The 15,967-nt window shown below is 43.6% G+C and overlaps 3 protein-coding genes across 8 annotated transcripts in view; 1 reads left to right on the top strand and 2 right to left on the bottom strand.

Moving 5' to 3' along the window:
- coq9 (coenzyme Q9 homolog (S. cerevisiae)) overlaps nt 1–4,221 on the bottom strand; it is a 6,354-nt gene extending 2,133 nt beyond the window's left edge. For both annotated transcript variants that reach the window (XR_004657680.1, XM_034879551.1), the window contains exons 1-6: nt 4,088–4,221; nt 2,538–2,772; nt 1,496–1,631; nt 1,150–1,292; nt 751–835; nt 96–200 (exon numbers count right to left, since the gene is read on the bottom strand). Coding sequence is in view for 1 of the 2 variants with exons in the window: in XM_034879551.1 (XP_034735442.1) it covers nt 96–200; nt 751–835; nt 1,150–1,292; nt 1,496–1,631; nt 2,538–2,772; nt 4,088–4,145 (762 nt within the window). In the remaining variant the exon portion in view is untranslated. The remainder of the gene's footprint in view (nt 1–95; nt 201–750; nt 836–1,149; nt 1,293–1,495; nt 1,632–2,537; nt 2,773–4,087) is intronic.
- A 278-nt stretch (nt 4,222–4,499) lies between these two features.
- The window catches only part of ciapin1 (cytokine induced apoptosis inhibitor 1), a 17,712-nt gene continuing 6,244 nt past the window's right edge, over nt 4,500–15,967 (top strand). The window contains exons 1-9 of one of the 5 annotated variants that reach the window (XM_034878624.1): nt 4,500–4,547; nt 5,197–5,426; nt 5,740–5,883; nt 6,795–6,874; nt 7,117–7,276; nt 8,431–8,504; nt 8,651–8,769; nt 8,941–9,022; nt 9,141–9,281. In XM_034878624.1, coding sequence (XP_034734515.1) covers nt 5,270–5,426; nt 5,740–5,883; nt 6,795–6,874; nt 7,117–7,276; nt 8,431–8,504; nt 8,651–8,769; nt 8,941–9,022; nt 9,141–9,251 — 927 coding nt within the window. In that variant the 5' untranslated portion in view covers nt 4,500–4,547; nt 5,197–5,269 and the 3' untranslated portion in view covers nt 9,252–9,281. Of the gene's footprint in view, nt 4,548–5,174; nt 5,427–5,739; nt 5,884–6,794; nt 6,875–7,116; nt 7,277–8,427; nt 8,505–8,650; nt 8,770–8,940; nt 9,023–9,140; nt 9,539–15,967 lie in introns of those variants that run through there. The other 4 variants (XM_034878619.1, XM_034878623.1, XM_034878620.1 and 1 more) reach the window with 4 other exon arrangements.
- The window catches only part of prmt7 (protein arginine methyltransferase 7), a 9,897-nt gene continuing 4,184 nt past the window's right edge, over nt 10,255–15,967 (bottom strand). Inside the window, exons 8-17 of the mRNA XM_034878579.1 lie at nt 15,803–15,930; nt 14,652–14,790; nt 14,479–14,562; nt 14,335–14,382; nt 13,534–13,623; nt 12,811–12,972; nt 12,385–12,459; nt 11,706–11,866; nt 10,914–11,010; nt 10,255–10,440 (exon numbers count right to left, since the gene is read on the bottom strand). Of these exons, the coding sequence (XP_034734470.1) occupies nt 10,279–10,440; nt 10,914–11,010; nt 11,706–11,866; nt 12,385–12,459; nt 12,811–12,972; nt 13,534–13,623; nt 14,335–14,382; nt 14,479–14,562; nt 14,652–14,790; nt 15,803–15,930 (1,146 nt within the window). The 3' untranslated portion in view covers nt 10,255–10,278. The remainder of the gene's footprint in view (nt 10,441–10,913; nt 11,011–11,705; nt 11,867–12,384; nt 12,460–12,810; nt 12,973–13,533; nt 13,624–14,334; nt 14,383–14,478; nt 14,563–14,651; nt 14,791–15,802; nt 15,931–15,967) is intronic.

The following is a 15,967-nucleotide window of genomic DNA, read 5'->3' as shown; positions in this document are numbered from 1 at the left end:
GTGGCAGGCCTGATACTGTGCGGGTGGTGATGAACGGGGGACAGGAAGGTATGAGCAGAAGAAGAAGGTGATCGAGGGTGATAGGATCCACTCACGTCTGTGGATCGGTCTCCGGCGTAGTACCAGATGTCGTCCACCATGGTGGACAGGTGCTTCAGGCTGTCGGGGATGTTGTGAGGAAGAAGCAAGATGCTCATCGCCTGAGGACACAGACAGAGGCTGCGTCTCATAACCCTTATCTCATAGCTCCTCGACTCCTCGGCTGAACCACAAGTTGTTCTGTCCCTCCTCGGTAAAGGCCGTCTCAAAGCTCCTATTCCTGCCCAGAGGACTGAGGAGCGAGCATCATCGAGGAGCTATAGGTGAGGACACGTGAGAGCAGCCTTCCCAGAAGCCGTGCAGCTGAAGGAGTTGCTAACTCCGCCCATACAGCTGACAAAGTCATGTGACACTTTAGAGGAAAGGACATCTCATCCTGCTATAAACACAATAGCTCGTTGCCTCTCTCATCTCATGATTCCCTCACGTGTGTCCCGTGCCTTCTCGGTGGGAGGGATTAAGACGCGAGGACGGGAGGCAAGTGGAGGACTCGAGGAGGTAATTTAAGGGTTGTGAGATGCAGCCAGAGTCAAGGATCAAATGTAGTTTCTCCTTCAGTCCTGACCTCTGCCAGCAATGAGAATTAAAAAACAAATGGAGGGAGACACAGAGATGGACTGTTCCTTGTGCTCATCGTCACGCATACTGTACCTGGGGCCAAGATTCAATGTAGGGGATGAGCATCCTTAGTCTGGTTTCTACAGCATCTCTTAGGAAGTCAGCAGTCTTCTTTGGTCTGCAACACAGTAGTCAAAGCCAAACGCTGAAATCGGACATTTTCCATTTGAAGCTTGAACTGTAAAGCCCAGTTCAGACCAAAGATTTGCAGCAAGACAAGTTAAAAACTACTTTTATGTGCTGGTCCGCAAAGGTCTGAAACCTGCCAGTTTACACAAATCAAATAGACGAGACAGTGTATCATCTCCATAGCAACGACTCTCTGTACTACTGTTGAAACAGGCGACGTCTGAACTGGGCTTAAAAGTTCTTATTTTAAAGTTAATAAAATAGGGGTGTGTGTGCGTGTGCGTGTGCGTGTGTTGTGCGTACTCAGCCTGGCCCAGCTGGACCTGGTTGTGTTGTTCAGCCAGGATGTCAGTCAGCTGCGAGTTGCACTGGGCGAGGAAGTGTAGGACCAAGTCTCCGGCTCCGTTATAGAACATACCAGTGGAAGCAGAGGACAGGCCCAGTGTCTGAGAGAGAGAGCGAGAGCGAGAGAGAGAGACAGAGACACAGACACATTATAAACAACTATACCAAAAACCCTCAAAAGGAGGAGAAGCAGGTTGAGATTGTGAAGCTGTCGTGGGGTTAGGGGAGTAAGACAGAACGTGGACTTTGTCCTCTGACTGTTAGCTGGTTTGACCTTTACGTTTCCACCTTAACGGCAGCTCACCTCAGCACCGTTCGCAATGGCTTCCATGGACCAGCCGTGCTGAGGGACGAACTCCAGAGCAGCAGTCAGGATTCGAGCTTGAAGCTGCTCCTCGGTTTCATACTCCTCACCTTGCTCTCCACCCTGGTCCTGGTAACTTTCCACAGACACACAAGGCATGTTTCAAAATAATACCTAGGTATTTCAATAAATCTCATGGAGTAAACCTCATCACCGACAGTGAGCCAATGAGCACGCAGGATTCTTCTACCAACATTCTACTAACATCTAAAAAAACCTTTGAAAACTGTGTTTCTTCAACCCTCCTTCAATGAGATTCAGAATCTTTCTGCAGGGCGAAGGCTTCAGGTCCCACAATTGCAAAAATGAAAGGAATTCCTTTATCCCATCAGCCATTGCATTACATAAAAAATAAACAAATAAAACACATGGAAACTGCAGCACTGGGGCCAGGTCCACACACACTCAGCGACTTGTGCATTGGATCAGGGGTCTTCAACATTGTTGAAAACAAGGACCCCTGAGTAACATAGGGACGGAGCAGGGACCCCATACTACATTTGTGTATTGTATAAATTGAAGTTGCATAATAAACTGGGCCTACAACATTGTGTAGGGGACCTAAAGCCTTTATTTGTAATTGTTTGGTATAGAACGTTAAGCTACTAATAATTGCGTGCATAGTTTTATAAATCATGTTTTAATGTTAAACATACAGAGTGAACCAGAGGGAATCCTCAGGATGAACTGGATCTGTCTGGACCTGTCGGCCAGTCAGCAGGGTTAACAGATTTGGTCAACCATGTTGGATTTATGGTAAGGAACATTCTTATATCACAGATAAGAGTAACGTTCCATTTACTGGGCTTTTTCCGCGTTAAATTAAACCACACACTAAAGCGCCCCTAACTGTGCTGCCTGCCTGCAACACAACCAGCTGGAACCGGTTCTGGATGCTCTATCCTATAGTAACAGTGTTATTGTCAACAATGTTATCGCATATTTTCCTCACTTCCCAAAGCCCAAAGATTTGAAGACTGACCTGGTGTTTGGCCTGGAAGCCTTGTCGACTGCTGGGTCAGACGCTGAGTCTTCCTGGGGGGCTGCTGCGGTGTCCTGCTCAGCAGAGGGGGCCTTGTAGTGCTCGTGGTAGTTTGTGGATGAGGAGGAGGGGGGCTTGTCCCATTTGGAGTCATCCTGAAGCCTCAGTGGCGCCCGGTGGAAGCCTCGCCTCAGGCTGCTGCACTGGGGCCTGGTAGCTGCTGGAGCAGCCACTACTGTGGGGAGAAATCTATTCATCAGCCTCAGAGAACTGGGTCGGGGGAGAAAGTGACCAAACCCCAAAAGGAAATCTCACAATTACCTTAAAACTCAATCTCAACAGCTTCTACACAGGGTACATGTCTCCACAGTATATTTGAATGTCCCTTTATGAATGACTTCTTCTTAATGTTATACAATGGGTTAAGGGACCCATTTTGACTGATGTGTTCAGTTTTTTGTTGTCTTGGTTGGTTTTGTGTACAAGGGGCTGCGGGTGGGCTCCACTCTCTACTCCGTGGCTGTCTTACTTCATGTTGTATGAGCCCTAGAAGCTAGAAGCTTCTACAGCGGTACTATGGGGGACAGGATACCCAAAACTAAAATAAGTGGTGAAGCCCAGAAGAGGAATGTCTTGCAGGGGGAACGTAAAGGTGCAGTTTATGGCTGGGCAGTATATGATTATCCTGATATGAGACTAGATATCCTCTTAGATTTTCCTAATATGACATAAGAGCTGTATTTTTCTTGTTGTACAGTGAGTGATACATATGGTCATATGAGTTGATTTTTGTTTTGCAGCTCTTAAAGTGTAACAGATGCTGACAGAAAACACGGATTATCTTGAAGTATTGGGATTTTGTCATTTGCTTCCAGTAACTCATAAATGACCCTGATTTACTCTTAATCTTATTTATAATGTAATAATATTCCGGTAAGATTATCATTATTACTATTATTATTATTATGGACAAAACTGTTTAAATTAAGTATTAAATTAAGCATTCATGATTCCTTCCTTTATGTGCTAATTATTACAAGATAAACTTAATACATTTCCAATTCACATTACTTTTGTTTCCACGGCATGAATATGTAAGGAGGAGATGAAGCATATAGAAACAATCTGGCATTCAGACCACGACTGCAGAAATATTAGTCCAAGTTATCTTCCTGCCAATAAAAACACATGTTGCGTTCAAAAATCAAACTTAGGAGAATTATACTGACAACATGCATAACCATAAAAACGAAGTTAGGTGTTTCTGATGCAATGTGTGTTTTAATGAGATTTAAAACCCGTAGCACCATGTCAACCAACAACTATCCGCCTATAGAAAGTGTCCCAGCCAGCATAAGAATTATTAATATGATTGCCATGTATTAATTCCTTCATGACCGCCGTGCTGTGACTTTGTCACGGACAGCTGACTGTAAACACTGGCTCGTTTCTACGTCATCTAACAAATAACCGGAAGAATGGACATTAGCTACATTAATACTTCTATAAACTTGAAACAACAACAACAACGACAACAGCAACTGTCTTACAGCTGGCCAGCCCCCGAAGTGCCCTTCCAGCTCGCAATCCTCTCAGCAGCGCCGCCATGTTCAATGTGCTGTTTTTAGGCACAGCAGCGTCACTTTAGCGCGACTCAGCTGTTGAAATACAAAGTCGTCAAGCTGGCAGGAAGACCGACAAACCAGGGACGCAAGGATGCTGCCTTCAAATTAAAACCCATAAACGATTTAATTAGTCTAAAAAAAAAGATGAAAAATAGGTTAATGCAATGTTTTGTGTCTGAAATTAAAAAAATTACTTCATTAAATATATAGCCAGCTAAAGTCTTACCTGATACTTTGAATGGCCAGAACGTTGATGGGTTGTAGTTACAAACATAGTCTCTACGCATTAACAATTTTATTTTGAAAACTTAAACAGGAAATCGCACACTTTGTTTAGCAAATCTGACACTGAAACTTCCACCAACATACACAGCACTAGTTAGGTAACTGAGCACTTTTGTTTGAAATTTTCTTTTATATAAGCGATTTCACCACCAGACACTTTCAATAACAATCAAACAAACAGCTGAGTATATTTGGTTCGTGGGTAGCAGTGTACTGGACTCTCCCAGTGTTAAGAACGTGCGAAGTAGCTAACTTTAATAGCACACCGGCGTTTTCTGCGTCCCTTAGCTAATTGCTAGATGCTTCTAACCTAACGCTATGCACCTGTGTCAACAAACAGGACAACCCGCGGCTAACTAGCTAGCTAGTCTTGGGTTAACTCGTTTACATTTTAAGACCAAAGGTCAAATAAACGACTCAATTACTCGACTATGTATCAACGTTAAATAGAGGAATGACTCTGGCTAATAAGGGTGGAGATATGGGCTATCTGCGCTGCTATTATGATCTGACAACACAATTATTTAAAGGTCGTTAGTAGTAGTAGTAGCATAGTTACTTTTTCATGGTAAGGTGACTCCGGGCTCGTTTAGACCATAGTCATATAGACACAGTCTATGGTTTGACTCGTGGCTTCTTACAATCTGATAGCGGTTGAAACGTTAACGTCCCTTTGTTATCAGGTCGGCCATTTCTGTCGGTTTGGTTGTATTATCGCCAGGAACTGACACATGTCTTCACTTTTAGACGATCTTCAGACACACAGACGAGCCGATTTGTGATTATTGACGACTTGAATAAATCAGCACGTCTCTCCAAGTCATGGCAGACCTTGGCATCAAAGCAGGGGACAAGGTGATGCTGGTTTGGACTCAGCCCTCGGCACCAGGAGCCCTGAAACAGTACGTAGAGGAACTGGGGGCCCTTGTTGGTGCGGACTGCAGAGTGTCAGTGGAGAACATGGAGAGACTACAGCTGTGTGAGTGACTCTACCCACTGACCTGCCTCAGTTAAACAGCAGCATCTTCTACATATTGCACCTTTAACAATCATGTTGAATTAGGAAATACAAAAGAAATTGCCATGCCATGGGACCTTTAACACTATTGCAGCATGTATCCTCGCAGTTTTGATTTGAAAAGCATTATTCATTCAGCCGTGCATGCGAGGCTTGGATGTGTATGTAGACAACGCTTGCTTTATCGCCACAACTGTGTAGAAGATGCTGGGACTTCATCCTGTGTGCAGAAATGGGCTTCAGCGTAGAGTATAACGATCCTCTCCTGTTTCAGCCTCCTATTCAGCGTCCAGCTTTGACTGGGTGCTCTCCTGTCTTCTGGCTGACTGCACCCCCATCCACAGTTCAGAGACTCTAGCAGAAATGGCCAGATTGCTCAAACCTGGTGGGAAGCTGGTTCTGGATGAAGCAGTTACAGGTGAAGTGTCCTTCTATCTAATTTTACATAGGTGGGCGCCTGGCTTGCTCACCTGGTAGGGTGTGCACCCGTATACACAGGCTCAGTCCTCGATGCAGCGGCCGTGGGTTTGACTCCGACCTGCGACCCTTTGCTACGTCATTCCCCCCTCTCTGCCCTATCCTTTCTTCATCTGTCCTGTCATTATAGAGGCCTAAAATTGCAAAAACAATTACTCTTTAATTTTACATAGATGTTTAAAGGCTGAAAGGAAATTGAAATTATATGCACTTTTGTGTTGGAAATTGGTAAAGGAAAGATTTTTTTCCAACATGGAGTCACCTGATGCAAATGGCACAAAGTACCAGGGATGATATATTCTTCACCAAATATATCAATACTTAGACAATAGTGTTTAGTTGACCATTGGTGCTCTCGCAAAATATTTTTCCCAATGAGATTATAGATAAATAATCATCAATAATGTGGTAAACATTGTCAAGTGAAGTTATAGAGACAAAGGAAAGTTCAGCTATATACCAACTAAGTATACAGACACAAATAGTCTGATGGTAAAACGAATGTTCAATTCTTCAAATGATCTATCTTCAAAATGTTTCACAACAGATGTTCTGAGAAAATGGAGTAAGTGTGTGCTTGTTATCAATTTAGACAACATATTGTATATGACATAATTATCATTTGGAATTATTGCCCAGCCCGACGCAGTACAGTACTAGAACTGCTACAGAGCATTTTGTTCAACATGGATCTAATCCCCAAAATACCAAACCATTTATTTCTCAACCATAAATGAGATTTATTGCATGTGTCCGGTGTCTTTGTCCACATGTCTCTGTGCTGCACTGATAAGGTTGAGGCTCTGATTGCCGTGGTTACCGTGTGTTTGACTTCTCCTCTCTGTGGTCCAGGAGCTGAGGGGCAGAGTGTGCGGACTGCTGAGAAGCTCATTTCAGCTCTGACGTTATCAGGCTTCATGTCAGCGACAGAGGTGCGTTAATGGACACACACACACACACACACAACTTGAAACGTGCCTTTGTGTCCGCGAGTGCGTGGTTGTTGTACATATTAGTTTTCTGCAATTGCCCTATTATACCACAAAGTACAGGCAAGAATATGAGAAGTATAATCCTGTGATACTCCACATAAAACGGTGGCCTTAAACATCTGCACCATTGAAATCCTGTTGTAGAATGTCTCTTTTTTTACCTGTTGACCCTCTCCATCCAGGTCAGTAAAACAAGGCTAAGTCCTGAGGCGTTGAGCTCCTTTTGTACGGCCACTGGTTACCAAGGAGACAATCTGTCTAGAGTCCGCATATCTGCCTCCAAACCCAGCTTCGAGGTGGGATCATCCAGCCAGATCAAACTGTCGTTCGGGAAAAAGCCAGGTAGGTTTATTAATCCCTTGGTCTGTCACGTGATGCCTCTTAATCCACAAAACTAGATGTGTCATAATGGTCCAAATTACTACTGTCCATGGGGGACCCCCAAAAGGTAAAGAAAAACATAATGACCAATGATGGTCAGCATCAGCTGCGTGCTTGGCCATCAGGTGGTATCTCAGACTGGACGTGCTGCGACGATAGCTCCGTTCACAACGACCAAACACTCAGATCCCTTTGGTCTCGTCAGCAGAACATTTGGTAACTTTTAAAAAGGAAACTTTCCATCAGCATCTCGCGCTCCCCATCCACTCAAGATGTAACGTTACTAGTCTTCGGCCCAAACAGCGTGTGTGCGTGGTGACTGTTGTTGTTTCCGGTCTAGCTAGAGCCGGTGGGGGTTGTAGTTTTCTAACATCATTAGTTGTTGCAACAGCATGCGATAAAAACTACAGAGTTTGCTAGGGAAACAAAGAACGTTAACCTTGCCATAAAAACACGGACGCCGTTAAAATGGGTTTGTGTTAACGGCGTTAACGCGTTTAACTGACAGCACTGGCTTTTAGTTTGTAGATATGGTTACTGTAGGTTGTTGTCCAAGTCAAATGGGGATTATTTGCAGTGTGGACATGAAGCTTTGTACACACACACGGTTACTTTCACACAAGTTTGCATCTTAGACAATCCATTGGCAAGTTTTTGATTTTATCGCTAATCGTCATTAGCTAACATGTGTGATCCATCACAAAATTTAAATGGACATGGACCTTTTTTCTACAGCGCTTTTCTAGTCCTAATGATTCCTCAAAGCGCTTTTCCATAGTACAGGAACCCTTCACACACCTTCATACACTGTGGCCGAGGCTGCCGTACAAGGTGCTACCTCTCATCACTAATCGTGTAACCGTGCTGGTGAAGCATCCTTGTTTGGCCCCAAAAAATACACTTAATACCTTAAATAAATACCCTCAAAGTCTTCACTACATATGAAATGCAAGTCTCGACAGACATGGATGTTAACTGCAACTACTGCAGTGGTTGGCTGAGGCGTACAACCACAGGTGGTAATTCTAGTTTTCTGGTATTATGTGTTATGTCATTGAGTTGCATATTTGTATTTACTGATGTAACTCATGAGCAAACATCTCTGGTTTCAGCAGAGAAACCTACTCTGGATCCCAACACTGTCAAAATGTGGACACTGTCAGCCAATGACATGGACGACGATGACGTGGTGAGTAACGGAGGCGTGCTGGGACACACAGTCTCGTCACAACATGCACCACACACACACATTTCTCATTCAGACTGTCATGCACCTGACTTTCTGTAAACTCTACTTCGTCCCTTCACTGAGTCTTTCTTGTTCCTTCTATGTAGGATCTGGTGGACTCAGATACTCTGCTGGATGAAGATGACTTGAAGAAGCCAGACCCAGTCTCTCTTAAAGCCCCCACATGTGGAGAAGGAGCCACCAAGAAGAAAGCCTGCAAGAACTGGTGAGCCCACCACGCAAATGTTTTCAAACCATCAACAAAAGCCTGTTGTCTGTGTGATAGACTGTAGCTACAACAGAAGGAGCTGGCTTTCAAACAAAAGGTCTGTTTTGTACATCTATCTGTGCTTTGAAAATGATTACATGATGAGGAATATGTTGTGTGTTCGGGTAGCACATGTGGGCTTGCTGAGGAGCTGGAGCAGGACACCAAAGCAAAACAGAAGACTAACCTGCCAAAATCTTCCTGTGGAAGTGTGAGTAGATTTTGATTGGTCTACATTCTCATCATGACTACTCATCCTACATATGTCGCCTCCTATCGTGCTGACCTGTCAAACAGTGTGTAGAACTAACCCTTTCTATGTGTGCCAGTGTTACCTTGGTGATGCGTTCCGATGTGCCAGCTGTCCGTACCTGGGGATGCCAGCGTTCAAACCAGGAGAGAAGATCGTGCTGGACAACATGACGCTGACAGATGCTTGAGACTAGAGCTTCACACATCCTCCCGCTCATGTCTCCCCATCCCTGAAACACCCCTAGAGGCATGATTTCCTCTGCAAAAATGAGTGGACGTGGTTACAGATGTGATGGGGTTTGGGCATCGCAGTCCTGCTGTTAATTATGCAAATGATGGGGAGAGTTACCAGGGGGGTGTTGGGGATTCTTTCTATTACGTAAAAGCTCTAAAAGTTCTCTTCACATCTGACCGGGACAGTTTTCTGTATACAGTAAAACTAACCAATGTCCAACAGTGCAATTGACTCAGAGGCTCGTAGAACCTTTCCATTTGAACCCTATTTATGTATGTAAAGGGAAATAGTTTGGCAGTGTTGCCTTTTTGTGTTTCATTTTAATCCAATAAAGTGAAGCCACATTTTTCTGTTTGTAGTCATCCTGTTTATTTTACTGAATGTGGCCGACAGTCATCTGATGTTAGTTCTAAAATATCAGCACATTACTCTATCACTGATGGGCTAATGGCACCGCAAATGACAAGGAGTTGTTCTCGGTGAACAACTGCAGAATTCAACATTATTATTTAATAGTGCGTTTGACGAGCTCAGCGGTGATGTCACTGACCTGCTAGCCACAGTCTGTCCTTAAACAGATACGCCCAAGCACTGACTTCATAAAACATTTCAACACATTTAGCTTTGTGAGACAGGTGACCTGTTAAAAATACAAAAACTGAAGCTTGTCTCTGGAACACAAACTTGAGTTCTCCGATCTTCAGCTGGAACTGACTGAACATCGACCAGTTACTGACACCTAACCTCGATGTGATGGTTTGAATTGCTAACCATCACAGGCTGCCTATGGGAATTGTATTAAGAAGATAATTATTGGTAACATTTTGGGATGTGGCAAACAGTTTTCATGTTTCAGTCTGAAAACACTGAATAAATTGAGACATGATACTGCTAACTTCAGTCAGCGGGAACAGTCAAACGGTACTGGCGGGACCATGGATGAGAAATGTCCACTCAGAGTCTGTCCTTCAGTCTCCACATCACTGCTGAGACTCGATGCTGAAGTCCATCTTAATGTCTCCTAAACTGGGTTCAAAGGTGAGGCTGTAAGACACTGCGGCTCTGCCATCGCCTGAGCTCTCGCATGGCGACCTGAGAAAGTACACTCCCTGTTTCCTGTGTCGACTCCACGCACACACACCCTGCAAGGAAGGCCCAGAAAGTGACATTAACACGGGAGCGACTTGACAATACAGACAGAGTCAGGACCTGTTGTCATTGGACCTGTTATCTAGTCATGTCATTCTTTGTAAAGTCTGATTTCTGAGCTTTTTCTTTTTAATAAACGGTATTGATTTGAACTTCAACACCAACTAAAACCAAAGATGGTTGGTTCTAAAATAACTCTTAAAAGTTGCGGGCAGTAGCCTTAGTGGTTAAAGACCATGACAAATATTGTTAACAGTACTTAATCTCAAACCTGTAGCAGGCATAACGTAACCTGCCATAACCGATGGCCTACATTACATATATAACATTAGAGCTGAAACAATAGGTCGACTAGTTGGTCAACGGACAACACAAAGAGAGATGGGTGACAACAAAAGACCCAAAATACAGCAAGCAAGAAAAGCTCAGGACACACAGATGAGAACATGGGTGAAGGCTGTGGTACCTGCTCACTGATTGGTCCAATCAGACCCGCGCTGACAGTGATGTCATCGGTTAGGTGATATTCCATCCACAACGCAACGCCATGGCAACGACCAATCCTGACACAGACATTTAAACAGACAGTCAGCTGCAGCGAGAGGGAGTTCTTTAATTCAAATTACAACTTTATTGCGTTATTCTTTGTAAAGGGCATTCCTCCTCGTCAGTGGTTCTCAACCTTTTTAGTCATTTTTTTCTCCCCAACCATCTGGCGACCCCCAGAAATTATCCTGTGACCCCATTGGGGGTGCTGACCCTTAGATTGAGAACCGCTACTCTATGTAATGAAGCAAAGCATTGATCCCATTGTGTTTAAAGCTGCGGGCCTACTTGTTAGCCAGTTTAAGGGTTAAGAAATCAAAGGCGTGCAAAGTCAATCTATATTCAACCCAGTGCCACAGAACATAACAGCTACTGCTTCTACATATGAATGATTAAAAAGTGCAACAAGCTAATCTTCCCAGGCTACATTATGTATCTAGAAAACTCAGATTTGGGTTCTGAGCAAGCCTGATCAAGTTTTGATGATCCTTAACCCAACATCAGTGGACTTTAGAGTGACATTAGGGACATACATAACAGCTGCCTATATATGAATTATAATGTTGGTGTGAACACAGTTTACTCAAATAACTATGTAGTCACTGTTTACTTACAGTCTACTTTTTGTCAGTAGATAGGGTATTTAGATTTATATTTATATAGATTGGGTATTTGGTTCCTTATCTTGGACTAATAAAAGACTACTCAGTACCTTATGAAAGGCAGTGAGCCCTGGCTGCTGATTGGCTGTTGAGGGACACACTGTGTGAAGTCAAAGGTCATGACGGCTGTGGATTGGGTCATAGCACGGCACGGGTACTCCCAGAGAGGGTGGGGCTCCGCCTCACGGGACTCACGGAAATCCAGGGATCGCTGATGGGACAGAAGAGATGACTTATGCTTTTAAAGAGTTATTTTCCAAAGAATTAATGATTTTGAACTGAACTGTCTCTGAACTCAACTGCCAATCAAATAAAGCCCCTCCTTCAGAAGCTCCACTCCCCATATTTACAGACATAACCACTGGCTGGCCGGCACATTCACACATTAAGACAAAATCTGCTTACTTCAGAAAAATCTTACTATGATATCAAACCCATATTTTGAGGTATATTTTGTGGCTATTTGTCTCATTCATAATAAAGTCACATTAAAGTATACATTACTGTTATTATCATTATTATCTACACCTCATCCTACAAACCGCAGCGGATCTTCAGGTCAAGAGATATTCTGAACACACAAGCAAATCCTACATTCAAGTGGGTGTCCACCTTCTGTTATGAATTCTCCGTTTTCAGACGAACATTTTTCTTCATGATGAAAATATGCAGTTACCTGGAGATTACACTGCATGTGAATACTGTCCACAAAGAAAAATAAACACTGACCTGGACCATTTCATCCATGGGCGTGACATCGAAGCCCTCGCATGTTCCACATGGAGCTCTTATCCTCCACAGATCCTAGCAAACATGGAGAAGACAAAACTAATTCTACATTTACCTTTAATCAGTAATATATCATACTATTACACAATCTACATACAGACACTGAGATCATCACATTAAGGATCTCAAAAAAACAATCCTGCTTTCCATAGAGGACTTCTAAAAAAGGCAATAAATTAGGATTAGTGATGAAGAAGAGGTAGGTAGGGATAAAGGAATGGGGGGGGGGGGGGGGGGGGGGGGGGGGGGGGGGGGCGCAGGGGTTGTTCATGTTGTATAATTTCTAAAAATAATAATTGGTAATCACAAAAAGTGCTAATTTTGAACCCTGGTTAGAGGTGATTAAAACATGCACATCTGTCTCACCTGGAACTCTACGGCCACCACGTGCAGTGTGGCGGAGCGGGGCAGGATGGTGGCGCGGGGCTGGAGGAGGCCCGCCAGGGCCGTCCGACAGTACCAGAAGAAGAGCGAGTGCCAGGGCAGGAGGCTGGTGCTGAAGTACGGCTCGCCCATCAGGACCGAGATCTGTAAGAGAGACGCTTTCTACTCACTCTACGGAGACACACACCTCTGGCAGGAAACTACACAACACATCTTGCCTCACACCTTACCAATGGTTTGAAGTTCATACTAGTGTGTTGGTGTGTATGTGTGTGTGTAGTAGAGCGAGTGAGTGATTGACGGGAATAGCTTTTGGAGTGAGTAGGGACCCTTGAGTCATGCAGGGACAACGTGTCCCCCCCTGTTCTTTCTGACCCCGGTGGGACATCAGCAGCAGGAGAAGTTAACCCTCTCCTTGGTTTCGTGTTGTTTAAGGAGACGCTGTAGCCCACTCAAATATCATAAACATGAATACTGTCTGTATTGTTACTGATTGGCTTTTAGAAAGCTGTTCCAATTATTGTAATTAAATAGCAGTGTAAAAGTTAAATGAACAGTGAAAACCACTTGAACTGGGACATAACCCAACATAACTTTTCTTTTTTCATTCAGAACACAAGACATAAGGAGACAGAAATATTAAATAATCTTCTCGATTACTGCCCAGCCCTACAGCACGCCACTAAAGGCTTGTTCCAAAGGTACCTGTTCCCCTCCCAGATCAGTACTGCTCAGCTGCTTAGGCCGGATCTCCAGCAGCTCGACGCCCCCCCTCATCGAGTTGGCTTCCAACACCTGCAGAGAAAAGCGTGAAGCCTCAGCACTCCCTGAAACACCTGGAGGTGTGTGTCTTTGTGTTGATATTACATCCGATTAGATTAAATAGACTTCTTTAATCCCAAATTGGGAAATTTTAATACTACAGCAGCAAATAAGACACACAGCACACCAAAACAATATTTACTGTAAGACATAATAAACAGGATAGAATACAAGAACTATTCAGAAAACATGCACAGGAAAGAATGTACAAACATATATATACAAGTGGCATATAAAAAAGTACATCCTACTTAAATATTAAGTATTCATAAAGATGTAGGTAAACCTATGTTTGTGCAGGTTGCATTGTAGTGCAGTATTGGGATGTATAGGAGTCTTCTCTAACACTCAGTGTTATAATTATGACTGTTACATTTTTTAACCAATGTATGTTAAGATGCATATTGACAACTGGCCGGGACTGCAGCTGGAAATTTGCCGTAGAGGCTAAAGCTGCTCTTTTTACTGAACAACAATAAAGGGGACTGTCCACAACATTACTAACTAATAAGGTAAACCATATCTGAGTGTTAAAAAGTTTTCTTGCATGTGGTAGGAATGATTTCCTGTAACGCTCAATGTGACACCAAATATGTGTAAATTCTTGGAAAATATACCTAAAAATAATAATCAAAATACCAATGCTCATGATGAGGTGGTACAGTAAAAAGATAAGATATTTACCTGTTCAATAACCTGTTTAGACATCCTGGAGTTTTCCAAACTGTAGACCTAAGTAGAGGCCAAGAGAATCAAGGGACAAGTCAGTGACATAGTCTGAGTATTGGAAAGATCCAGAATGTGCCCCCATGGGCCAGAGAGGAGTACCTTCTTGGCTCCGATCATGTGAGCAAACACAGGCAGCAGACTTCCATCACTGACGCCCAGACACACACTGTCCTCCCTCAGGACCTGGAGGGAACAGTAACCCAGCAGGGAATCAGAACCGATCCCGTCCGTTAACTCACTGATAGCTGGGATACTTGCTGGAATTCACTTACACTGCGCAGTGCACTGACGTAGCTCTCTGTACGCCGTCTGTCGTTGAGTTCGCCAAAACGCGGGCGAGTCCAAACCAGATGAGCCTGGCAGGTGCAACAGGGCCGAGAGGGAGGAGCCTCGGTCGGTAAGTCCTGCTGGCTATTTGGTAATTGCAGAAGACGATGGTTATGTTAAGCAGTGACAGACATTATTAGACCCCTGTCACTTTTAAATAATCCCCCCCCAACTCACTTTTAAATAATATTAATGTAACATTAATTTGTAATACACACTATAAAGCCTTCGTTAAAGGGTAATTTGGTGTTGTTCTTTTTCAACCTGCACCCTATTTGCTATGTTTTTGTGTGTAACTGATAGGAACAACAATCTTTGACATTGGTCCAGTATTAAGCAGGAACACTGTGACCAGCCGCCACTGACCGGCTGCAATGGAACCCCATGGGGCAAATCTGCATCATCAGTTTGGTCCACTAAAAGTTCAGTTTTTTCCCCTGACAGACTCACAAGTGTCTGACAACATTATGGAAAGGATCCCTTCAGAGACAGACCTTTTTAAAACCTCTTTAAGACCTTTCTGTTTAACCAGAAACAGCTCTGAAGTCTCTAGCATTAAACCCACCAGACTCCATTTTAAAAACAATATTTTTAGCGTGTATCGAGCCAACATATTGTCACATTTTCAAATTGGTAAACTATGCGTTTATTTCAACAAAAAGAAAAAGATTTGTGATAGGTGGAAAAGTAGAAAAACAACCTAAAAGACTTTTTCATATTTTATTTTAGTTGTCGACTTTGAATAAAGTGTATTTCATAACGCTTGAATGACTCTTTATTTAAATGGAGTCTGGTGAATTTAGCCAACGCAATCTCGCGGACGTTTTTATGTTTAAAAAAAGGATCTTACTCCTTAACAGAAAGGTCGACCTCCTTAGAAACCCTTTCCATTATGTTGTCCAACACTTAGAATATTAATCTGAGCTTGTTAGCGGCAAAACAAGCACTTTTGTGACTTCCATTGTAGCTTGTTTCTCCGCTGCAGACTGCAGCGATCTCGTTTACTACCGGACCAATGTCAAAGATTGTTGTTCCCGTCAGTCACAAAAAGGACGCTGGAGCAGGAAATACACAGTCTGTTGTCTCTGGCCGTTACCTGATCGACTGCAGGCTGTACCACAGACTGTAGTCATCATGGCAGACAGTCAGACTCAGCTGGTCACCCTCTGTCACTCTGCTCTCCACAGGCAGGAAGTACACACTCTGCATCCAGTGGTCCCGCCACTGAAACACACCACTGTGATCAGCTGGAGGGGGGGGG

Source organism: Etheostoma cragini, chromosome 8 (genome assembly GCF_013103735.1).
Source record: "Etheostoma cragini isolate CJK2018 chromosome 8, CSU_Ecrag_1.0, whole genome shotgun sequence".
In the NCBI taxonomy this organism is placed as follows: Eukaryota; Metazoa; Chordata; class Actinopteri; order Perciformes; family Percidae; genus Etheostoma; species Etheostoma cragini.
This window is presented reverse-complemented; position numbering and strand designations above follow the sequence as displayed.